This window comes from Phaseolus vulgaris, chromosome 1 (genome assembly GCF_000499845.2).
Source record: "Phaseolus vulgaris cultivar G19833 chromosome 1, P. vulgaris v2.0, whole genome shotgun sequence".
In the NCBI taxonomy this organism is placed as follows: domain Eukaryota; kingdom Viridiplantae; phylum Streptophyta; class Magnoliopsida; order Fabales; family Fabaceae; genus Phaseolus; species Phaseolus vulgaris.
Window position 1 is genome coordinate 38,596,345 of NC_023759.2, and position 22,155 is coordinate 38,618,499.

Genomic DNA, 22,155 nt, shown 5'->3' on the forward strand with positions numbered 1-22,155 from the left:
TTTCAAACCTATAGGTTTAAACATCTTAAAGTGCATTTGTGCATCACAATGTAATACCGAAAAAGCCCCTAGCCACTCGAGAGACAATCCCCAAATTCTCCAAGAGATCTTACACACAAAAAAAAAAATATGACTTACCGTCTCTTCTTCCACACCACACAAGGGACAACAATCACACACCAGAGAAATACCACGTCTCAAAAGATTGTCCTTAGTGGCAATTGCTTTAGATAACACCTTCCAAGCTGTAATTTGTGTTGAAGGTAAGATTTTTAGATTCCAGAACTCTGCAAATAAGTCTCCATACCCTGCAGACTCCTCCCCCAAAAAAATATTATAGGTTGCCTTCACAGAAAAGTTTGTAATTCTACATCCCTCAAAAACCATTTATCGGCCTACCTTCACCCTTTCTTAATAACTTCTTTTTGTCCAACAATTATGATAAAAGTTCAGCCTGACTAGATTACAAAAAAGGCCCTTCTCCAACTCAACTTCCACAACCATCTATTATTATTCTAAATCTAAACTTGTGACAAAGTGCGACTAATATCTAAAGAGATCAAAAATAGTCTAGGAAATTTTTGCATTAAAGGAACATTGTCCACTCACTTATCCTCCCAAAATTTATTTTCTTCTCCATCTCCTACTTCCCACCTACCTCTGTCATTATAGTCATTATCCCACTCCTCTAGATTTCAAACTTTTCTTATGTCCCTCCACCACATCGACTTCCTACAATTCTAAACTTGGAACCTTAAGCCCCTCCACCCTAGGATATCCTTCCATAAACTTTTTTTTCAGACTTAAGTCTATCCAGAAAATCCCTATTATTATACTTATCTAATATTTCTTTTACCAAGTGGATACTTATAAAATTATATATATTTTTAAATTATTTCATATATCATATTTAGAATTATATTTTTAATTATGAAATCTAATTGCATAAAAATATTGATATTTATTTTATTCAGGTTAGCAGTTAATATTATCCTTTCAATAATATTTACGGGCTTCCCAATGCTAAGTTATACCTGTAATTTTTCTAGAAGTTTATTTTCTGTGGACATTAATTAATTATTATATATATAATATTCGTTGAATCTAAATTTATGATCAGATTACACATGGTCAAATGATGGTTAATCTCCTCTCGCTTTGTTTTTTTTTTTTTTTTAATTTGCTCTCAGTTTTTACATTTTCTTTTTTTTTCTCTATTTTTTTGTGTTTCTTGTTTTATTTATTTATTTTGCATTTTAATATCAGGAAATCAAATTAAAACACATAAAGTCATTCTTATATTTTAGTTTAGGTGTGACTGAGATTTTGAAATATGAAATGAAGTTAAAGAGATTAATGTTGCAAATAATGATAATATAAAGAGAACGTTACTAAATACTAAAAAATAAAAAAAATAGTATCCTCTGTGGATTAAAACATATTTAAATTAAAATATAATATTAAAAATAATTGTAGACGGTTTTGTTTTAACATCTGGGTAAAGATTGGACCACCAAAAAGAAGAAGCAACAATCCTAAAAAAATGAAATCTTTGTTGTTGACCCCTTCATAATTTGCCATGACTGTTTCTTGTCCTGGCCTGTGGTTGGGGAAACTCTTTTTTGGGCCTAGTTGCACGAATACACCTTATTTAAAATGAACACAAAAGTATGAGATTTTGTAAGTATTTTTTGTAAATTGAAAACTTATTAATAGCTTTAGAGTTATCCGCAATATATAAAGAGAAAACATTTATCATTTTAAATTGTTGGACAGAAAATGGTGTAATACTTTGTTAAATGAATTTATTTATATATAAAAAAAATCATTAAATAATAATCAAATTTAGAGAAAAAAATAATTACTTATTGTATTGACTAAATTAGATACTATATCATAGACTAAAAAACTATTAGTATCTAAATTGATTTTTATAATTAATAAAAATTTATAAAATAATTTTTAAATTAGTTTTTAAAAGACTAATAGAGAATAATTTAAAATATAAAATAGTAAGTAGATAAAAGATTGATAGTTAATGATTAATTATTAATTTAAAAATTATTTTATAAATTTTTATTAATAATAAAAATTACTTTAGATATCAATAATTTATAAAATGATCTTAAATTAAGTTAAATAGTAATTAATTATTTTGCTCTATAAAATTAGTTTTTATTTAATATTTTTTTTTAGAGTGATAGGTATCGATGTCAAATTTTTATATTCAAATTACTTTGCATTAATTATTAATATCTTAAAACACTATAAATATGTCTTTCTAAAAGATATCAACTTCATAAAATTTACTTTTAAATATAACTTGGATATATACGTAATTTTAGTAAGAGATATTGATAATCTTATTATTTTAGATTACATAGTATAGTTCTTTAGGATTGCATTAGCTATTAATTTTCATTCAAAAGAAAAAAAAAAGTGAATAACCTTAATTACAAAAATAAATTGAAAAATATTCTTAGACAATCAGAGTTTAGTTTGCGCCAAAATACAACTTATGAGGCGGAGAGAGATATTTATGTGACACACGGACAGTTTTGTCAAGTGGCCAAAACAGATAAAATAGAAAAAATTAAAAATTGTCATGTGATAGGGAATTAATGTGATAAAAATAAAATTGTACAAGTTAAAAGTTTATTCTTTCCCATTTTAAAAGAATCATTTCAATCTTTTAAACCAATGTCAAGTTCTTTAATTTTAGTGTCAATGTAGCTAGTCACAATAAGTGGTGAGCTATGTATGGTGACCTACTACCATATTTTTGCACAGTGATGCAATTTTGGAAATTTTAAATTTTGTTTTGTTCTTGGGTGGGGTGGTGCATGAGGTGTGTGTAAAGTGACCTTAGTGGAGGACACCAATGTCAAGTTCTCTAATCTCGGTGTGAATGTAGTTAGTCATAATAAGTGGTGACCTATATAGGAATAAGTGGTGATCTGCTACCAAGTTTCTACACACTGATCAAAATTTTGAAAATCTGAGGTTCTTGGGTGGGGTGGTGCATGAAATGTTTGTAAAGAGACCTCGGTGGATGACACCAAAGTCAAGTTGTGTAATCTCAGTGTCAATGTAGTTAGTGACAAATACACTAAGTGGTACCTAGGTAGAAATACATGGTGACCTACTACCAAGTTATGCATATTGAAGTAATTTTGGAAATTTTGAGCTTTATGTTGTTCTTGGGTGGGGTGGTACATGAGGTGTGTGTAAATTGACCTCAGTGAAGGACACCGAGGAAAGTTCTCCAATCTCAGTATCAATGTAGTTAGTCACAATAAGTGGTGACTTGTATAGGAATAAGTAGTGACATGCTATCAACTTTCTGCACACTAAACAAATTCCCAACATTTTAAGCTTATTGTTGTTGTTCGGTGTGGTGGTGCATGAGGTATGTGTGAAGTGACCCAGTGGAATGGTGAATTTCTCTTATGTCATTATTATTGGTGTACAATTATCATAGTGGACCAGTAGAACTTGTAGTCGTGTACAATATTTGTAATTTATGTTTTAGGTTGGATAATTTTATTAGTTAGTGGGTCTGTGTTACCAATGTTACATTGTTTAAAATGTTTAAAGTAATCAATTTTATTTTTCATGTGATATCTTGGATGATATAGGCGTCATTGGCAGTTACTTGTATCAATGATTGATAAGACTGTTGTGTGGTTTTGTTCCCTACACAAGAAGATATCCCCAAGTCTTAAATCATTGATACGTAAGTACACTATAAACTTAACTCTGTATTGATGGAAGAGTGCCTTAATCCTTTGGATAATTGTTGGTGGAGTTTGTGGAAGCTCAATGGATGCTCACGGTCAAGGCTCTCCTAGGAGATGTGGCTGCCTTGGAGGTGCAGGTTAGGTATGAAATGTGAGTGGTGACGTCATCTCACTTTGGTAGAATGAAAGTTTGAAGATCAATTGTCTATCCTAGAGAGGTAGGAGACAAGTAGTGAGATTGGCACAAAATTGACAGCAATTCACTATTAGACTAATCTTCAATTTACATGAGCCAAACCCTCTTATTTATAGTGTTTAGAGGGCTGAAAATTCAAATGAAAGTGGAGGGAAATTCAAATGAGAAGCATTTGAATTTGGAGCCAATTCCTAGTCACAAGGGAAGTGTGACTTGGTTTCTTTTTTTGGCACCTCCTAAATCTACACCTACACCTTTTTTTTTATGTCACATGAAAGGTGTGACTTATCTTTATACATTTGCACCTCTTATATCTATATCTACACTTTTCTTTATGTTCTACTAAAAATACTCAAAAGTAATTACAAAAAAAGACATCCAATGATGCTTAGTTGGCACAAATCTTCTATTTGTTGGGCTTGAGCTGAAGCTTGAACTTGTATTTGGACTTGGGCTTGAGCTTTTTCTATCATGGGCCTGGGCCTCTCCCATCATGTAGGTTACTAATTAACCATCTACTAATGAGGTTTTTTGTATTAACAAGTTCATGGTGTGGATATAACATCTTAAAAGGTCGATCCAATTCAAATTTTCAAAATTTGAACTGGATAAGACTAAAAGTTTGTAACTTTTTTCTTTCTCTTTTCATTGTTTATCAATATACTAACTTTTACTTTTTATTGAATAATAGTGTAATAAACAACCAGGAAGCTATGAGTGTGGCTATTACATTATGCAATGGATGATTACCATTGTAAGATTAGGCCTTAAAAGTGATTGGAAAGAGGTAACATGATATGTTAAATTATTTTTATAATATTTGAACATATATGTATCTTAAAACTAATTTATGTCAATCATATTTTGAAATGCAGTTCTTCACGGATGAAGCACCAATGACTTCGGAAGCCATAGCATATGTGAGACATTCTTGGTCCACATATTTCATAAATTTTTATAACTCTATTATAGTTGATCAATAGTGTGGGAATTATATATAATTTGATTAGTGTTTGTAATACATTTTGATCAATATATATTTGATTTTATGAATTTATGTATTTGTCTAGCTGGGTATATATAATTGAACAAGTTAATTTATATGAGAATTAGCACTAAACAGATTGCACTAAAAAAAACACTATTTACAAGGGCGGTTATTTACCATAGCCGCACTTATAAATCCAGCACAAGATTTATAAGTACGATTGTTACCATAGCCGCACTCATAAATGTGATTTACAAGGGCGTGCTGATCAAATGCGGCTATATAGTCGCTCTTGTAAATGTAAAATAGCTACACTCGTTTTGCCTTTCTGCACCAGTGTATAACAACACTGTCAATAAAATCTAATTAAAAAGTATGCTTATGATAAATATTTAATTTATTTAACAATATATTCGACTAGGCTAAATTGAGATTGTAAGAACATGAAGATAGATAGACAACACTTACTAAGTTGGAAGAATTAGTATTGTAATTATTATTAATATTATTAATCTTAACATTATTATTAATAATAATAATATTAAAATTAGTATTAATATTAATATTAAAATTAAAATTAATAATAATATTATTATTATAATTACTACTACTATTATAATTATTATTAATTAATTAATATTATTACTATATAATAATAATAATATTTTTTTTCTTTAATAATAATAATATTATTATTATTAATATTAGTTTTAATAATAATAAGAAATCAAAATAAACACAAAGTTAACATAGAAGAAAAACAAAACTTCCTTGCACAAGAATAAATTTTACAACTATTGAGAAAAACTTAAAAGAGAAAAACTAACAAAAGAAAAGAAAAGTCCTAGAATAAAATCTACAAGCAAATAATTAGAAAGACTTTCAAAAACTCGCGAGGTATTAAATATTAATATCTTTTGTCACATCAACGGTTTATAAATTTTTATTAGTAATAAAAATATTTTAGATATCAATAATTTATAAAATATCTCTAAATTAAATTAAATAATAATTAATTATTTTATCATTAAAATTAGTTTTATTTAATACTTTTTTAGTGATAGGTATCGATGTCATAATTTTTTTATATTCAAATTACTTTGCATTAATTATTAATATCTTAAATCACTATAAATATGTCTTTCTAAAAGATATCAACTTCATAAAATTTACTTTTAAATATAACTTGGATATATACGTTATTTTAGTAAGAGATATTGATAATCTTATTATACTAGATTACAAAGTATAGTTCTTTAGTATTACATTAGCTATTAATTTTCATTCAAAAGAAAAAAAAAAGTGAATAACGTTAATTACAAAAACAAATTTGAGGTATTTCATTCTCTTGTAGAAGAGATAAGGGCAAACCTGAATTCTTCTTGCATTCACACAGCTCGATTAACTTAACCTACACCTTCACATTTCTTATTATGTTAGTTTCACTCAGTCAGTTTAAAGTAACAAAAGGGTATAAGAAAAAGGCAACTTGAAAACACGAATAGAAAGAGATCATATATACAGTTTAAATGCATCCGTTTATAACCTTTTAAAAATTTCTCATTCTCCTTATTCGAATCCATAATTTAAAAAAAAAATATTTCTTCTAATATATATATATATATATATATATATATATATATATCAGTATAGTGTGAATAGAAATATGGTGTGCATTAGTATCGCCGGCTAAAATGTGGGAATCTTTTGTTTGTAAAATAAAAACATAAGATTTTCTTTGGTGACTTCTCCCTTGATGCAAATCCTTTTACCTCGGTTTCAGTTTGACAGATGAAGAATCCAAAACATAAACGGAATTCCCAACAAGAATACGCCACGTGCCCCAACATATGCATTTGAATTTTGGATAAGTCTAAACAGCATCTAGAGAGACAAGAAGACCCGTAACAGCTATAGCTTTCAATTATGCGAATGCCACCTAAGAAAAGTGAAAAAGAAAACATTATTAGATGAGGGAATGCTGCAATATATAGTATATACACACACAGACACAAAGATGGACAGCTTCAATTGTTCAAGTACTTTCACCAAAACAGAAATGGGATCACCACACAAGGACCCAAATGTTTTCCACTTTACCCATCCACATCCTTTGGAATGCACCACCTCACCCTCCACACCAAATATTCTACACTGCTTTGGATGCAAGCTAAAACTTAAGCCTGCTGAGGACTATTACCACTGCAAAACATGTGCTTTCTCTCTTCACCATGTCTGCTACAATATGCCCTTAATCACAAACCACCCTTCACATCCAACCCACCCTCTAAACCTCCTTCTTATACCTTCCACCAAACCCACTCCCAACTGTGCGGCATGTGGCCACCATGTCACGGGCTTTTCCTACCACTGTGCTCAATGCACCATCTTCTTTCATGCCTTCTGTCTTGCACTCCCTCTGTCCCTCGCAATCACATACCATCCCCACAAAATCAAGCTTCAGTTTTCACCACCCTATGACTTCTTCTGTGACTTGTGCAACAAGCCCAGTAATCATAATAACCGGTGGCTGTATAGGTGCAACATGTGTGAATTCGACACACATATAGCTTGTGCCGTTGAAAACCTAGATCCTCGTTTGTTTCATATCCCATCTTTCCCTCAGTCAAGCCCTCTGTTAAGGCAACTTACTAGTCATCAAGTGGAACACAAAAAAATTAGTGCAAGTGTAGGTGATAGTTTCAAAGGGTATGAGTATGGGATCATGAGTTTGGTGGCACAACAAATTGGAGGGGGGACCAGGGAAAATTTTGATAGTACAACCGCTGGATGGGACAAGAGATTGTATAGTAGTCCAAGGAAAAAGCATAACAGAGCTGAGAGTGAGAAGATGAAGAATGTTGAACTTGGATTCCAAGAAAAAGCACTAAGCCCTGCTGAAGTTTTATCAGAACTAGAAGGAAGAACCCCACTTCGGGATAAATGGACTCCACTTTCTGATCACTCGGACGCACCGTTTAGTAACCAATACAGTGACTCGTGTTTTTCAATAGATTTGGCAAAGTCATATTCATCCCATGCACGTAGAAGTCAGGTACAAAAAGAAGGTGGTAAAGACCAGATAACACGAGCTGCAACTATGCCAGAGACACCTAACGTTGGAAGCAATTGTGCACAACGTGAAGAACCATTCGTTGTAGTTAATAATACGCTGAACGCAGCTATTTTCATCAAAGAAGGACGAACTAGTGATGCTGGGAAATCAAGCCAGAGAGTGATGATGAAAAATCGTAACGAAAGGCACGCTAAAAGTTCTGTTCAAGACGAAACAATTGCTATATCGGAGACAGTAAGTTCCAATGAACTACTCTATAGTAGTTTTTATTTCTTCATCCTCCACGCTACAAAATAGAATCTCTTCATTCGATTCTATTTTTTATTTTTTCAGCTAAATGAAAAAAATGAAAAATCATTCCACACCATTATTAGTTACTGTGGAATGTAGAGGTAAAGAGATAGATCAAAAAAATGAATGTAATTAAGCAGAAAAAGAAAGTGGTAGGAAGAAAGATAAATGTACATAGAAAACTTTATTAACCGGAGAAATTATATATTCACAATTTTTTTATAATAATAATTAATAATACTAATAATATTTTTATAAATAATTAAGTAAGTAATATTCAGCTAATTGTATAACTGATTGTAAATATGAGTACTCTTTTAATAAATACATATTGAATATTTATAGTATTTTGATATTATATTTTCTATAATCTTCCATTTTTTCTATTTTATTTTTTTTCATATCTGTGGGTGTTAATGGGAATATTGATGTGTAGCAAATATTATCCTAAAAAGAAATATAAAATTAGTGTTGAAAATATGATATAAAAATCAAATTCGATTCACAATATAACAAGGGAAAGAGAAGGGTGGGTGTACAAGTTTATTTATCTCTTCGTTTTTGTCATAAAAAGGTTGGTGTAGAGAGATAAGGTTAAAATAAAAGGTGTGAATAAAATATGGATTAACACGAATTATTTTGCTTGGTTCTTATGTATAATTATTAGTCATAATAATTAAGTATGGTGCCTTTTGCGAATAGCCGACAGGTAAAAACAGGAAGGGGTCTTTTTCATTATGATGACACTAATTAAAAATAAATTAAATACTAATGTTATATACTTTGATATTGTTTCAGGGAAGAACCAGCTGTTCTTGTTGGAAGAAATTCCTAAACTTCTGCCCTTTAGCATAGACACGTGGCTGGCACACCATGTTTGGAGCACATAATATGAAAACCATGAATAAATTGGTCTGCAAATTTCAGGAGAACAGAAAGATATTGCAAGAAACTAGTCATACAACATAGAGCAATTTGTGTTATTTGTGTAGTAACAAAATAGAGAGAGATATATCTTCTTTGTTAGCTATGATCATGTAATGGAGTAAGCATTTGATTGTGCAGATCATCATTGTGTAGATTTTGTGGAACCATGTTTGATATATATGACTTGGGATTTTGGCACTTTCATTTACTGAGCTATTCACCAATTTTCTTTGCTGCTATTATAATGTTCAGGATTATAGTTATATGGTGGGAATTCAATTTCACTATTTCTCACGTTAGGACCACTGCAAGAGCCTTACTATCCCAAAAAAGTAAATAATACACTTTTAGTGACACATTTTACCGTTTATATTTTATAGTTTTAAGAATTTTACCATCACATTATTTATACATTATCAATCAATTTTTAAAATTTTATGCATTTTATTTTATCACTTTAAAAGGTTGATTCAACACTTTTAGGGAAACATTTGGTTCCTCGAGACATGAATTCTTAAGAACAGACTAAGACTTTCTTTTACTAAAAGCAAAATAAGCAAAATAGGAAATGTCAAAATTTATGTAAACCACCCTCAATATAGAAAGAATTAATGAAAAAATGATACATAGCCAAAAAGAAAAACAACAAATAACAAACAAAAAGTAGAATGAAAAAAGTAGAGAAGTGTTGAAAAGAATGTCAACTATGCACAAGTGTTACAAGAATGAATGATGTCAAAACAAAGTATGAATGTTATCACTTGGAGTTCTAGACAAAAGATCAAGAAAAAAAAATGAAATGAAAAGAAGTATGATTGGAAGTGTAAATGACGTAACAAAAATAGAAGAACTTCATTTTGGTCAATACTATTTTAGTTTAATACAATTATTGTATTTTTTTTTTGTATGTAACTGCAAGTATTATATAATACCTTGAAATTTTTGATTGAGTTTAGAGGAATTAGAAACTATACAAATGGATGTTCGCACAATTGAGATTTTTGTGATCATCCTTTGTTTTTTTTTGTTTTATACAAGGGTTGAAACGTTCCTAGTGTTTCGATATTTAATACATTTTTGTTGTTGATATAATAAAAGAAACACCTTCGTTCTCTAGGACTTGTAATCCATTAAAATAATATATTTAGGAGATAATTACGTGCTTCTTATCGGAGAAGAAGGTTCAAACCTGAAAGAAACAATAGTAACGAATGTGGAATGATTTGAAATAATATTTGTTGTAATAACTCCATGGCCCGAAAAATTCTAATAAAAAATAAACTCGTTTGAATAAGATGTACGTATCCTAATATCATTATAGAGTGAATCATGTTTGGGAAAAAGTTTGTGAGTCTCGGGAAGGTGGCGAACTTGGAGTAGTTAATATTAAGTTTTTCAACTTGGCTTTGCTGGATAAATGGATCTGGCGGTTGGGGTCTAATGAGGGAGGTATGTGGAAGGAGGTTTTAGTGTCTAAATATGAAGGTTGGAGAAAGTTGAAAGAGGACAGGTCAATCTACCATGTTTCCCTTTGGTGGAAAGATTTGAAGAAGATTTGGAAGTTAGAGAAATGGGGTAGTAACTTCGAAGATTGTTTTAGGTGGGAAGTTGGTAATGGGAAGACTATCAAGTTCTGGGAGGACCAATAGGTAATGTTATTTTGAAGAATAAGTTTTCAAGGCTCTTTTCTCTTTGTGTTGAGAAAGATGCGTCATTGGAACGTTGTGGGTTTCAAGCAGACAGTGTCTGAGAGTGGTCTTTGGCGTGGAGAAGAAGTATTTTTTATTCGGAGAAGTACCAAGTTAGACAACTTTTCGAGGTAGTGCATGACTTGTGCCATGTCTTGGAAAAAGTTGATAGGTGGGTTAGAAAGATGCTAAGTTTCAAGAGTTCTCGATTAAATCGACTTACGGGATTCTTAGAGGTGAATCTGAGGAGGAATGGTCGAGGATGTTTAAATTGTTTTAGAGGATTAAGGCTTTGCCTTCAGTTCATCTTACTGCTTGGAGGGTGCCGGAAAATAAGATTTCCACTAATATTTACTTACATAGAAGAGGGATTGCGGTAGGAAGCGTTCTCTGCTGCTTTTGCGGGGTAAAAGAGGAAGAGCTAAATCATTTTTTTTCTTTTTTATTGTAGGATAATCTGGTTGGTGTGGAATCTTTGCTACGTGTGGTTAGGCATTTGGTCGGCTGTCCCTCTTAACTCTAACTCTCATTTTTTGCACTTCATCAGGTTGTGTAATGCTCCTGATTCGGTCAACTTAGGGTTAAGAATTATTTAAAGGTGGAATGTTGCATTACTGTGAGATATTTTCTTTGGCTTAATTGAAAGTCTGGTCTTGGATCACTTCTAAATTTCCATATGCTTGTTTCTCTTATTTTGTTTGGTGTCTTGATCCTTTGACTTGCATTTTTTTTATTTAGCTTATTTGTAGTTGTGGTTTGGTAGGGTGAGTTGAGTAGATGTCTGAAAGGTCTCAAGTTGTTTGGTTGTCTTAGTGTTTTTTTATATGGGTAGTAATCCATATATATTGTTTCTTGCTCATAAAAAAAATTAATGATAAAAGCAATGATAGCAGTTCAACACCGAAAATATTGAAGAAGTGGAATCATGTATTCAAAATTGAAATACAAATAAAAAATTAAAAAAGTAAGAATTTAATGGGAATTTAAAATTCAACAAAACTTATAAAAGTTGTTTAAAAATGAACTAAAATGGTGAGACGCATTTAAATTAAAATAAAATCTTATAAAATTTCTCAAAAAGTTTTACATTAAAAATATTATAATATCAATGGGCACTTAAAAACGTCTCATCGACCTATATTTATGTATATGGGTGAATTCTACTTAATTCGTTTTAAATTTCTCAAGAAGTGCAATAATAGGTCTGATCTAATATAATATTGGGTTGAAAATTTTAATACAACCGTATCACAGTGGTTGGATATTGCCCAACAAATCTTTTGAAAATAAAAAAGTTAAAAAAAATACCAACCAAATAAAAAATATATATATATATATATACATTAATAACTAATTAAATATCAATTTAAAAACTATTTATCATAATAAAATAATCTAAATATTAATAATTTTTAATTTCTAAAATAATATTTAATTTAATTAATATAATAATTAATTATTTTTTCTCTTTACACTTTGTTTATTTTTTTCAATGATCAATGTAACAGAAAAGAAAAGAAGCAATGAGAGAGATAAAAACTTTTATATTAAGTATTATGGAAAGAAAGTAGAGGGATGATAAAGACAATGATTTGTCATCATATAAAAAAAAAATATTATTTAAAAAAATATAAAAATATAAAAAGACTATTTATAAAAAAAATTAAAAACAAACTAGATGTAGTCTACTATACTAAATACTAATAAATAAATTATATATGAATAAATCTTAAATTAATTAACCTATCTTATTTCTCTCACGAGATGGATTACTTATATTTCATACTCTTATCTTAAAAAGAAACATGGTAATGCCTGGAATCACATGCTTGACCATTATTAGTTTTTGATGAAAATTTTAGCGAGGGATTTAAGAGTTGAGAGCAGCATGAGTGCATCTGGGAAGGTGGAATCCATAGGTATAGGAAGAGCATGGTTGTGGAGAAGGAACAGTAATTATGGCGTACTTTCTGAGAGGTATGATGATGATCTCAAAGAAGCAAATGGCATCATTGCAGAATCAGAGGTAGCTAAGAGAGAAGCAGTCCCACCATATTTCTGAATTCACATTCCCCCATTTCAACCACATAGTGCTCAGACACCCAGATCTCACTCTACAGATCAAAATGGAAATGCTAAAGGGATTTATCCATTAATTCTTTTATGCAGTACAACCTTTTTTCGGACTCAAAACGGGGCCTCAGCCTCCACTTTTTCACCTCACCTTGAATCAATTCTCGAATCATTGTGCTTTCCATCATTAACTTCCCACAATTCAAATCTCTTTTCTTCTTTATTCTCTTCATATGTACCCTCACAAAATATATAGCATGAACTACTCTATTCTTATAATCTGTGTAACTTCATATTTTAAAAACTTATGAAATGAGATAGATATAAAGTACTTATTTGTAATTACTTGTGGTGGCCGATTGTCTTTTCCTTTAATAATGTTTATACATGAGGAATGTGAAGAATCAAAACCAAAGATGCTTATGCTTTAGCATGAAACATCCAAAAACTCACCTTGCCAGCTGTCAATGAACATGCAACTGAATAAAAATGTTGCAAAAGGACACCTGTTAACACTGGTTAAGAAAACCAACTTTAAAATTAATACTCATCATTCAAGGACCTCACGAAGGTATTTTTAGTAATGTATAATTGAGCAAGGAAATTTAACACGTATGCAGAAAACAGTTAAGGGATGAGTAAAAAGAAAACAAGTATTTTGTTCAAGGTTTTATCTATGAAGTTAGATACTTTTATGTTTCAGTAATTAGAAAAATGTATTTTAGATAAGAGCTTCATTGAAAACTAAAAAATAGTTTATGTGGTTGATTAGTTTTGCTTAAGTGTGTAGTTTGGTTTGGTGTGGCACTGGTGGACCATGTAGCCACATGCCATTGAATACATTATCCCACTGGGGTAAGTGAAAGGATGGTATTGCCCATTGCCAAGAGTTGCTCTGCTGTTTGGGGCCCTTCTCTTCTCATCAAGCTTAACCATATTTGCCCTTTTCTCTACTGACAAGTGGCATCCACATACCCAAAAGATCAACTTACCTTTTAACCCTTTCCACCAATAACAAACATGTTAATGCATGTGAGTTTCATCATCTATCAAAGTCACAATTTAAGACCCAAAGCAACACGCAATATACATGATCCAAAGAAGCTGTGTTTTTAACAAGTTGGAAGTCTACAAATTTGTTATGCCTCCAATCCTATGTTTCTCCTTTCTTTCTTTTTCATAACAATATTGCACACACACTCCATGGTAACCCCTTTTCTCTTTTCACATTTATATGTAGTAATCAGACTTTCCTTTTCAACCCTTTAGTTCATGATGAATTAATACACTATGATTCAAGCTTTTGTCTTCATATAAAGTCTCTAATTACATTTCTAATTGCATTTAAATGCATGCTTAAACTTTGAGGACTTTGGTTGATGTTGTTTGAGGAACATGACTTAATTGGCTTCTCTAGGAACTATGACACCAGCAACCACAACAGAACCTTGTATATTAATTGTCACTTCTTTAGCCTTCTTTATTCGATTTCAGTATTAATTTGTTCTAGCTAAGACTCCCAGGGCAATTGGGTGGAGGGCATGAGTCTTGTGGTTTGTGGAGAAGTGCTGGTATAGGGTCTCCATCCATCTCAACCGTCTCCATCCAAGAGAATCTCTCTGTCATATTTAATGGCTCAGGCACATAAATGAAAACCAACAGTATTATTTGTATTTTTTCTAACATAAAACAATTCAGTGGTAGTTTTACCTTATGTTTTCTGGGAAGAATATACTCTCATCTCTTTACAGAATTAATTAAATATTAACACTCTTTTTTTTGTTAACATCCCTGTAAATTCAAAATAATATTATAAACATAAAGGTATGCTAATAAATATAACTTTGAAATACTTAGTAAAACTGTAAAAAGAAAAGAAAAGAAAAGTGAGATAGACTAAATGTGTGTTAATAAGAACTAAAAATAGAACATGTCAGATAGAGTAAAAAAGAGTAATTGGAAAGCACAGTGAAAGTCATTTTAGAGAAAAAGAAATATGAAATATGATCAAAGGAAGGAGTATCCTACACTAGGCTTTAAAGACGTGCATATCCAATGCGATGCAACACCTCAAAACATACATAAAATCTGTGTCGATCACCCTCGTGTCCATAGCGTGCATTTCTCATGTCTGTATCTGTTTCTATACTTCTCGCTTTTAGCAGACATTTGCTTTCCTTTTCATCCTTACCCATATTAATAGTACTATAACCCTTTCTTGCCCTCAAACCTTCTTCTTAATTACAAAGTTTTTCATGCACTATATATATATATATATATGTGTATAAAAGAAAGAAAGTGAACAACATGTAATGCTAGGTCTCTTTCTCCGAAACACAGAAAACCTACAATAAACAATCCACAAAACAGAAGGTCCTTGATCGAACAGCTTAATTAATTAGTTTCCTATTCATGAAACCAAAGTGAAACAGCATAATATTAGTTATGAACAAAACCAAAACAAACCAAGTATATTTTTTAGCCCTATATTGCTGCAACAAGTAAAGGATATACATACTAGTCCATGGCCACTAAAAAATATAGCAAATTTTTCGGTGGCTGTCATCTAATCCTTCCCCATCACAAGACACAAATCATAGGCTTTTCTTGATAGTACACCATGTATTTATACTATGTGAAAAATAGGAGGAAAAACATAAGTGGTTTTCATATAAACATTTCCAGGAATTGGCATGGAATTGGCATGGAAATGAAAGAGAAGATATTAAAGAGCTCTTCGGTAGAATGAATACATTATATTATAATTTTAATCAGATGGGCACTACCATACTACTGCAATTAGGCCATAAAAGGCATTCACCATACAAAAAGTTATTCTGCAGGAATGACTTATGTCAAACCATTGAGCTCTTTTTATTTTTAAATTAGTAATAAAAGTTACATGCTATGCAAATTTATACACGGTATTGTTAAGTATGACTTTAGAGGATAGTTTTGTTAAAGAACATAAATCACGGGGTCTACGTTCAAGCTTTTCTTAATAGCTATAGGCAAGAGAAACTTTACCTTTATAGACTGGATAATTTCTTGTACCATTGTATTCTACACTCAACAGTTTTCATCTGTAATATGTTGTTTTATGAGACAAATCCTACATCTTTAGTTTTCCTCGCAAAATGTTAGAACAACAGTGTAGAATAGCCCGAAATCATATCAGAAAATCATAACTATAAATATAAATTCTATAACATATACGACTGCATGATGTTTAATTTGATGGTAAACATAAATTTAATTTTTACGTCTAAATTAGTTATTATTTTTCATGTAAATAGAAGCTGAAAGCAACGAATCATCGTAGAGGTGATTTGAGAAATGGTTCGGTCGTTGGTTTTTCTGTGGTCTGCGAGGATTTCCTTTTTATAATAATCTTAAAGAAAATAATTTTGGGGTACTTGACCTGCCATATGTAGGTCATGTCATCGAAGAAAAAGGGAGCTGAGGGTCCATGCATCTGAATCAAAAGCTGTTGTTTCCCATGTAGCTCTTAAAACCAAAAAATTTGTGGCCAGTGAAGACAAATTATAATTTCAGAGAGTACAGAAACAAAAAGACTTGCCAGGTTCACTGAGAATATTGTAAGTCATTAAACTCTTTACAGAATTGTTTCCAACGGATTTATACACGTTTCTCAAACTTTTCTCCCAATTTGATTGCAAAAAGCGAAGCAAACAAATTATTTCCACCTCGAAACTTGTCATGCCATTTGTTTTAAAAAGAAACAAATTATGGATAATATACTTCACATAGATGTGTTCGTCTCCAGTTATAGCCGCAAATAATTTCCCATAATTGCTTATTATATTCAAGAACAGGTGTTCCACTTAATGCAAGCCATAAAACAGCACAATATGGAACTTTTGAAGACTGAAACAAGTGGTTGTTGTTTAAGTATCTGCCACACATAATAATAAAGACAAACTATTTGACTTACTCAATATAGAACTACCTAAATTCTCAAAATTAATTTATGCATGTTTGATTTCGTATAGAATCAAATTAAAAACAAAACCATTACTTCAATCTAAGTTGAAGCTACTATTAGTAATATCCATTTTTCATGTCCGAAACGTTGATTTGAGAATCCAAATACCAATTCACGCACTTAGAGGATAGAGATATACTAACATTTTATGGATCCTAAATAAAGCATTATATAATGGTTCTTTATATATAAACAATTTTTTTCTATTAAAAAGGATTTTTTCATTAAAATATTTTAAATAATAAAGTTATAACAAATTTTAAAAAGATGTTACCTCTTTTCTTTTACTAATTCTTATGTCATCTTTTTATTTTGTAGTTCCTTTTATCACCTATAATAAAATACACAAATAAGAAATAGTTCCATGCATCAGTTCTATAAGCTAAACTATTAATAATAACATTATCTATTATTATCTAAAAGATTAGAAGGTATTTTATTGTTTAATGTAAAAATGTGTTTTATGAATGTAAAAAGCATTCCGTTACATTAAATGTTGAAAAGAGTGAAGAATACTTCCAAAAACATGCAAAAGGTTGGAATTTATAATAGTTAGTTAAATAATTAAATGACAAATTTAAAAAAAAAAATGTAAATAGTACTTTTCTTAAAACATCAAAATGACCACGCGGATTGCAGAACTAAGCGCACTTGTATATATAAGTAAAGGGTGCAATTGTTGACACCATGCATGCACGGTTGATATGTACATCAACACCAATAACAATAATCTTAAACTGCGTCTTAATCTACAATCCCTGTAATTTCCTTTCTCTTGATAACAATTTTTGGATTGAAGAATATTTTTCTTGCGATAGTCCAAGCTGTTTCCTCGGTCAAAGGACACACAGTTATCATGATCGAGTCCAAAACAAAACATTCCAGTGCAAAATCAGAACATGTCCCCCAGTGCAATGGTTTCAAAACAATCGCACACAACGTAACGAATTGCATATTAGGAAGTAAAATATAAACATCAGAACGAAACAAAGTAAAGCACCACCAAGTTGAACAAGATGCAGTGGCACCAAGTATTAAGACAAACTCCAGTATTAAAATTTCTCTCAGGCACAAGTACATGAAATAATAACCGTTTTCTGCACTTGTACTACTTATTAGACTTACTTGCTATTCTCATGAGCTACAGCAGTAATCTGGGTGTTTGTTTGTCCTAGCAAACTGCTTATGGAACGCGCTTTTACCACGCCAAGCTTCATCCTCTTCTTCGTGATTATCTCTGGCTTCTTCTCCTCCTCCTCCTCCCCAAAGGGCTCAGCAACACTCGTGTTTTGCTTCTCAAGAGAAGAAGAAGAAGAAGAAGAAAGGTGGTGTATGTGCACCTTCTTTGGTGCAGTTGATGCAATGGAACGGCTTCTAACACTTGTCATGCTTCTGAGTCTTCCCTTCCCCAAGTGATGCTCACACAGGGAGTAACCAACCAGCGTTTGTTGACAACACCTCCACCCCCTCCCGTTCACACGACTGCACCTAGAACCTTCCATCAGTGCACTACCCCTTACCCTCTTCTTACTCACACTCACATTCACGTTTACATCATCCACTTTTGTTTCTTCTCCCTTCTCTTCTTCATCTTCCTCTTCCGTGCTATCCTCGTTGCGAGAGGAACACTTCTTGTTCATCTTCGTCTTCATCTTCGCCTTCATCTTCTTGCTATGAGTAGCAGCAGCATTATTCTCCTCGAGTGCCCCTCTCCTTTTCTTCAGCGGAATAGCTTTCTCTTCCTCGTACCATCTATCTGAAACGCATGAATAACACTAACACGGTCAACACCAGGCAGAAAGACACAGTCACATGCATTTAGTCTTGGCCATTTACCTTGAGTAGAAGAAGGGCTTAACGGCGACACCACCCCAGCTAGAGTTTCCAAAGCCAAGTTGCGTCCTTTCCTACAAACAAAGCAGACCCAGAAAGACCCACAACCATTAGATATACATAGATGTACGTGAATACATAAAATTTACGGTAAAGGATGGGAGTTGAAGTGAAAATAATAGTGCAAAACTTGGAAAGCAGAAAACACAGTGTAGTTGGGGACCAGCATTTGGTGGTGGCTACTTGTGCACCTCTAGTGCAAACGGTAGATGTCCAATTTTGAGAAAATAACCAAGGACTTTGGTTAGATATGTGGGAGAGTATATATGGTGGCTACACAAACCTCTTCATCAAAACAACTTCAACAGTGTTTTCCACTGATGTATTTTTATAAATAATAATAATAATAATAATAATATTTTCTTTTTTCATGCTAGTTAAAAACTTCAAATCTAGATATGGGTCACAGTTTTTTTAACCTTTTTTACTATGAGACTTCATGAAAGAACAAGAGAGGGGAAAAACGATTTCTCTTTTTTCGTTCTTACCTGGTATGATTACCCTTCTCTCTGGAGTCTTCTCCACTTTCTTCCCTTCCAACAACCTCCTCCTGCAAAAACAAAATATACATACGATCTTGTTCTTGTCCCAAGCGTGCCCCTTTCTGGGTGTGCGAAAAACAAATTTATTAATTTAAAAAAAAAAGAATAAAATAACGAATTTGAGACCAACGGGTAACCACTTGCTAGAAATTGGACAAAAGTGCACTTGTAAAAGCCCGCATCATGAAATTTCGAAAAAACAAAACGGAAATAGTGAAACAATTTTTTTTTAAAAAGGGGAAATAGAAATTAAACAATTAGTGTTTGTGTGTGTTTTTACTTACCAAAGGGTCTTGCTTGTTGTGCTGTCTGTGTGCCCCACTTTCACCGATGACGGAGGGACAATCCCAGCCGTTGCTTGGCTTCCCGATCGAAGGGAGAGACTGATTGGATGGCTGGCAACGATCCAAGCTCCACGAAGCAGCATGGCGATGGAGCACTGCTGAAGAAGAAGAAGAAGAAGGAGAATGTTTCGCTGCGGTGGAAGCAGCCTCGTTTAGTTGCACCACCACCGGCGACCGGCTGATCAGGTGTGGATCTGACAGAGGCGAGAGCGACGACGGGAAAAGAACCGGCCTTTTCCGGATCCTCATCGGTGCAAAACAGAACAAAAAAAAAACACAACCCACCACGAGATTCACTCACCCAAAACCGATCTTGAAGTTTCAGATTTCAAACAAAAACAAGGTAGAAAGAAAGATAAGGAACGGTATCCATAAACCACTCTATAGCTACTGCATCTACATGCCCCTTCGAAGACCAAGAAAAAAAAAATTATGCTTTTATCAACTCTTTCTCTCTCTTTCTATCTCTCACCCTTCACACACAAACGCATACCTACACTCTCTCTTTCTCTCTCTATCCATCTCTATCTATCTCCATATATATTGCTTCCTTGAGTTATTATTCTCTCTCTAACTTTTATTTGTTGCACCACAGAAAGGGAGTTGTATGGGTGAGGGACGGCACGTGCGACGGAGTTTTTGGGAGGAGGGGGCACGTGTGAGAGTGGCACCGGGTGGGACGGTAGCCGGTAGAAGAGAGAGAAAGAGAAAGGGACAGAGTACGACGAGGAAATGAGAGTGGAAGAAAGCATTACATTACAAAATTACACCAATTTTTAAAAAAAAGGAAAAAGAAGAAAAATTTGATAAGAGAAGAAGGGAGTGGGTGGTGGCGTTATCGTTTATACTTTTAAGATGAGAGACGGTGGGGCCCGCAACCCCAACCCTCCTTAACCGTAACATTAACCTTCTTCACCTTTCTTCATGTCTTCTTCTCTTCCTCTTTTGTTCTCTTCTTTTTTTTATCTCTTCTTCTTCTTCTTCTTCTTCTTCTTCATCTTCTCCGTTTATTGCTCAACTGTTTATATCCGACAAAATTCTTGTCTGAACAAAAAAAAATTGTGTGAAAATGATGAATATGTTCTGGTTTATTTGGCTTTAATATGCTGCTTAAAAGGTGCAAAGAATATGGACTTTACGTCTGATGCTAAGATCAGATTTATAACCTTTTTGTATCAGATCAGACTCCAAGCACTCCTTTAAATATACCCTCAGGACTAACAACACTCACAAAAATTCATACAGGATCTTCCCGGGTTAAGATTGTTTTTCGAAAATTGTTCCTTTTTTAATTCTGTTATCAAGTTCATAAAAATAACTCTGTAATAAAATAAAAAAAATTAGATACCATCTTAATATCATTACACCAATTAAACATGAATCTTAGTGTATGATACTCTTATTTTCTCACTTCTTTATTCACAACACTTGCTTCAATTCCTTAACCACCGTTTCAACTTCTCCCCAGAGTTCAGAAATGCTAGCAAAATACATTTTGGATAAATTCTTTATCATTAATGAAAAGCTATGGAGAATAATATGTGGAGTTCATAAAATACACAAATGTGGTTCATCAAAATTTATAGTTTTTAACTAATTTTAATTAATAATAAAGAGTGTATTTAAAAAATTATATTTAAAACTTAAAAGTATTGATATTGATATTTAACTTCTCTGAAATGAGAGGTGTTGCAATTTAGATAATGAAATGCACTTGTTTAATTATTTAGTGGAAGATTAACGGTTGAAAGTTGAGATAAAGTAAAATTTAAATTTAATCTTTGATTTTTTATTTTTTTAAAAGATAATTACGATTGTATTTTATATTTTAAAAGGTATATATTCTTCTGAAACGTGAATCATATTTTAATTTTAACACATTAAATTAAGTTCAAAAGCATGAAAAGTCAACTGTGTTTGATGACATAAATTGACGATGATACATGTGTGTCAAGACTATGACTTTCATTGATTTTTCAAGACAGATTGAACTTATGAAACAAACTCATTGTAATCATATTGAAATGGTTTTCCGAAAAATAATAAAACTTTTAGGTTTTAGGTTTTAGTATAGTTAAAGTTTTATGAACGTAGCAAAATTGTTCAATGAGTTCCCCTTTACCAAAATGTCATTAAGAATAAACAAGGGAAGCTTATTTGGCTTAAGATTAAAATTTGTATTACTGTTATTATTGTTTCATCTTATAGCTTTTGCTATTTATACCTTCCAATAATGCTTATGAAAAATAAAATAAGAGAATAAAGTTATAAGGATAATAAATAAAAATATAACAAAGTACATTTTGGATTAGGTATACCTTTTTCTATAAAGTAATTTTCGACAACACTAATGAGTTGTTTGGATGAGGAAATGGAAATGAGGAAGTGAAT

At 31.9% G+C, this 22,155-nt stretch overlaps 2 protein-coding genes across 3 annotated transcripts; one reads left to right on the plus strand and one right to left on the minus strand.

Annotated features, from left to right (window-relative positions):
- Positions 1 to 6,949: 6,949 nt before the first annotated feature.
- Positions 6,950 to 9,416, plus strand: LOC137816175 (uncharacterized). Its single transcript, XM_068619257.1, has 2 exons — positions 6,950 to 8,234; positions 9,090 to 9,416. The coding sequence occupies exons 1-2, from the start codon at positions 6,984 to 6,986 to the stop codon at positions 9,144 to 9,146; spliced, it is 1,308 nt and encodes a 435-aa protein (XP_068475358.1). The 5' UTR covers positions 6,950 to 6,983; the 3' UTR covers positions 9,147 to 9,416.
- Positions 9,417 to 17,903: 8,487 nt separating this feature from the next.
- On the minus strand, positions 17,904 to 20,572 carry LOC137814143 (uncharacterized). 2 transcript variants are annotated; one of them, XM_068616719.1, is made up of 4 exons: positions 19,705 to 20,572; positions 19,367 to 19,482; positions 18,822 to 18,892; positions 17,904 to 18,741 (listed from the first exon to the last, which is right to left on the minus strand). In XM_068616719.1, the coding sequence occupies exons 1-4, from the start codon at positions 20,011 to 20,013 to the stop codon at positions 18,107 to 18,109; spliced, it is 1,131 nt and encodes a 376-aa protein (XP_068472820.1). In that variant the 5' UTR covers positions 20,014 to 20,572; the 3' UTR covers positions 17,904 to 18,106. The 2 variants fall into 2 exon arrangements, with proteins under 2 accessions (XP_068472820.1, XP_068472821.1); XM_068616720.1 differs by having other exon boundaries at positions 19,367 to 19,428; positions 19,705 to 20,490.
- Positions 20,573 to 22,155: the final 1,583 nt, after the last annotated feature.